The sequence below is a fragment of the Lactuca sativa genome, chromosome 4 (assembly GCF_002870075.4).
Source record: "Lactuca sativa cultivar Salinas chromosome 4, Lsat_Salinas_v11, whole genome shotgun sequence".
NCBI classification, from domain to species: domain Eukaryota; kingdom Viridiplantae; phylum Streptophyta; class Magnoliopsida; order Asterales; family Asteraceae; genus Lactuca; species Lactuca sativa.
In genome coordinates, this window is record NC_056626.2 from 227,944,525 (window position 1) to 227,948,434 (window position 3,910).

Here is a 3,910-nt window from a genome sequence, read left to right on the forward strand (position 1 = left end):
TAAGTATGAAGCATATTTTTAGATGTTAGATCGAAACACCAAAAAAAAAAAGTAAATCTAAAACAAAAGATCTTGATAGGAATAAGAAAGGGATGGTTTCCAAATACATATAATTAAATAGCAGAATGAAAAAGTTAAGTTCTTAAAGCGATGGAAAAACAAAATCAAGGACAATTATTAAACATATTTTTTTAAGATGTCTTTTCCACTGTATTTTCTCAAATTCAACTTTACAAATATACACGTTAAAACAAAAAAGTCACTAAATTTCATTTCATACGAAACAAAAAAACATTAACCTAAACCACTGACGCTTCCCATGTTGCCGACCGTAGTCCTTAAGTAACCCATTTTCCATTTTTGTCCCTCTCTTCCTCTTCAAAAACACACACGTGAACAAGGTGCCTCAAAGCTCCCAATCATGGCGTCTCTGCCTTCAACAACCACCACCTCCTTCTTCCTCCTCCTCCTCCTCCTCCTCAACACCGCAGCCGTCGTTAGTAAGCTTCTCTAACTCTCAAATTTTCAATTTCTTTTGAGGGTCATGTAATACTTACTATGGTGTAATGAATATGGGTTTTCGCTGATATTTGTTTGTATGTTCGGTTTTATAACTTAATTAGGATCGCAATCATATATCGGAGTAAACTATGGCGTCACCGCCGACAACCTTCCACCGCCGTCAGCCACCGCGAAGCTACTTCAATCAACTTCAATCGGGAAAGTAAGGATGTACGGAGTCGACGCAGGTATAATCAAAGCTTTAGCGAACACCGGCATCGGCATCACAATCGGTACTTCCAACAGTGATATTCCGGCGTTAGCAGCCGACTTGAACTTTGCAAAAGGATGGATTAGTTCTAATGTATCACCATACTATCCGGCGAGTAAGATCATCATCATCAACGTCGGCAACGAGGTGTTGTACTACCCCGACGAGAATCTGAAGACACAACTGTTGCCGGCGATGCAAAATCTCCAAAACGCCCTTGAAGCGGCTTCATTGGGTGGGAAGATAAAGGTGTCAACGGTGCACCCGATGTCGGTGTTGGGACAATCGGAGCCGCCGTCTGCCGGAAGATTTGATCCAAAATATGAGGCTTTGTTGAAGGGATTTTTGGAGTTTAACAAAGCAACTGCTTCGCCATTCATGATCAATCCTTATCCTTACTTTGCTTACCAGAGTGATCCACGGCCTGATACTCTGGCGTTTTGCCTGTTTGAGCCGAACGCCGGCCGACCGGATTCCGGCACGAATGTGAAGTATATGAATATGTTTGATGCTCAGGTGAGTTTAAATTTAAATTGTTCAGGACACGGTTAGCATCTGCATTTTTTTTTTGAATTAAAAAATTGGCTCAAGTTTCGCTGGAACGTGCGCCACGTATTTAGCCCACAACAAGTATACATTATTAATTAATACCTTTGTTTCAATAATATTAAATATATTTTTTAATCTAATCTAATATTTAGTTTTGGACAAAATTGTAAAAAAAATGCCAACTTGTGTTTTGCTATAAAAAACTAATAATGTATTTAACAATAATAACTATCTAGTGAAAAATTGAAATTAAAACCTAAAAAAATGTTAGAACTGGAAATCGATTACTCAGAATACTAAACTCTAAACTTTGAGGACTGTAATATGGGTCTTATATTACATTGTGCATATCACAACATATTCTTTTTACTGTATTCATAGTTTAATATTGTCAATATCATTTTCTTATGGTTTCTAACATTTTTTGTGGTTCTTATTTAAATCATTTCCTAACTATTTATATATTTTATTTTTGTACACAAGAATATATATATATATATATATATATATATATATATATATATATATATATATATATATATATTTGCTAATATAATCAAAAAATTATAAATACATAAAAAAAACAATTCGTTTACATCGATAAAATAATCAAATGCTTTATTATTTTTTGAATGTACCCTTTATTTTATAAAGCTTCCGAATATTTATTTTACCCTATGTTTGTGGTTAATATATGACTTATGAGTCTATGTTTGACCATTTTATCAAGGTGGATGCAGTGAGATCGGCATTGAATGCCATGGCCTTTCCAGATGTTGAGATTGTGGTCGCTGAGACAGGTTGGCCATATAAAGGCGGCGATACTGAGCATGGTGCGACCATTGAGAATGCGAAGGCTTACAATGGCAACTTGGTTGCTCATCTTAGATCCATGGTTGGAACTCCATTGATGCCTGGGAAATCCATTGATACATATCTATTTGCATTATATGATGAGGATTTAAAACCTGGTGCGGGTTCAGAACGATTTTTTGGGATCTACAAAACAGATTTAACGTCAATATATGATATCGGACTCTCCAAAACTGGTCAGGTAGGGTTAACATTTTATTGAAGTTATCGTAATACAAATGAATTCTTATTGTTATAATTTAGGATATGTTAGTAGTGACCTTTAGCAATTTTTAACTTTTAGATTTTGGGAGTTCGAACTTGAAACTTTTAGTTTTAGAGATTTTAACTTTTAGAAGTTTTTAACTTATAGTTTCATGTGATTTCACTCATTTAAAAGTTTACAACTATTTTTACCAAACAAAAGTTTTACCTTTCGGCTACCAGCGACAAACTAGCTTTATCAAACACATCCTTAGTAGATTTTCAAAGTATAGTTTTTCAATAAAGAAGTACAAATAAGAGAAATTTTGAAAGTACAATGATACATATAAGAAACACATAAATGAAAGTACATTGTTTTATTTATTTAATTTGCATTTAGCCTTAACTTCTATTACATATATATTGATTAGGGTCCTCTAGCTACTGCACCGGCCCCCGCCCTAAGCCCGCCCGCAGATGCTCCCACTACTGGTGGTGCAACCACACTTCCGACCAATTCCTCGACCACAACCACGCCAACCACGACACCTCCTAATTCCACCATCCCTCAGTATTCTCCTACTGCACGGGTCAATGCATCAAAAAATACAGGTAGCTTGAACACAATCGCCATTAGTTTTATTGTTGTTGTTTTTCTAGCTGTGACTTCGATGTTGTAGATTGGTCTTTTAAGGTTTTTATGATTTATGGTTGTTCGGGTGTTTAATTGTTTTTGTGTTGTATGATAGAGATCTACAAATGTAAAAGATTATGGTATGATTTTTGTTGGTACATCATGGTTTCCTTCGAATATATATATGTATATGACTAGAATATAAGAAGGAAGCATGTCCATCAGATTATTTTAGAGACATTACTTTTTATAATATTAGGAATGTTAACGATATTATTTAATACTAGGTGTAAAACCCGTGTATTACACTGGTTGATTACAAAAACAAAATATTAAACTGTAAATAATATGTATTTTTTTAAAATAAAATTTTGAAATAAGGAATGAAGAAACATATTATTGCAATTTAGTATAATATTTATTACATGCATTTGATACTTTACATATATAACTATATAACTATAAGTATATAAGTATTATGTGACTTTTAATTTTAAAAATTAGAAAAAAATCATAAATTGACATATGGATAATATTTATTTAAAATTATTACAAAATGACAAGTGTCAAAACTCATTAGAGATTGACATGTGGCAAAATTATATTCATTTATTATGGTAGATTCTAAAGAGTCCTAGGTCAGCAAGGTCTTATAAATAGCCAATTGTCTACTTCAAAATCATCGCCATGTCATTTTGAAGATATGCCCAAGAAAACCTCGATTCAATTGATTCCAATTTGAGTTTTGGGTCGAAACACATTATAATTCATTAATGCATGATTCATATGTACCTCATGAATAAAAATATATAAGACGTACACTTATAATGAAAAGTTCACAAACATGAAAATTATGATGTGTTAAACATGAGATTCATAAATTTGTATCACAAAATTAC

The 3,910-nt window shown here is 33.2% G+C and overlaps 1 protein-coding gene across 1 annotated transcript; it reads left to right on the forward strand.

The window, feature by feature from the left end:
- The first annotated feature begins 272 nt into the window (after positions 1 to 272).
- LOC111890296 (glucan endo-1,3-beta-glucosidase 7) lies at positions 273 to 3,190 on the forward strand. Its single transcript, XM_023886440.3, has 4 exons — positions 273 to 500; positions 624 to 1,288; positions 2,052 to 2,375; positions 2,809 to 3,190. Exons 1-4 carry the CDS (start codon positions 422 to 424, stop codon positions 3,055 to 3,057), a joined length of 1,317 nt encoding a protein of 438 aa, XP_023742208.1. The 5' UTR covers positions 273 to 421; the 3' UTR covers positions 3,058 to 3,190.
- The last annotated feature ends 720 nt before the right edge of the window (positions 3,191 to 3,910 follow it).

Coding starts and splice junctions, on each gene's coding strand:
- LOC111890296 (XM_023886440.3), top strand. CDS start 422: ATGGCGTCTCTGCCTTCAACAACCACCACCTCCTTCTTCCTCCTCCTC. Junction 1,289..2,051: donor TGAATATGTTTGATGCTCAG/GTGAGTTTAAAT, acceptor CATTTTATCAAG/GTGGATGCAGTGAGATCGGC. Junction 2,376..2,808: donor GACTCTCCAAAACTGGTCAG/GTAGGGTTAACA, acceptor TATATTGATTAG/GGTCCTCTAGCTACTGCACC.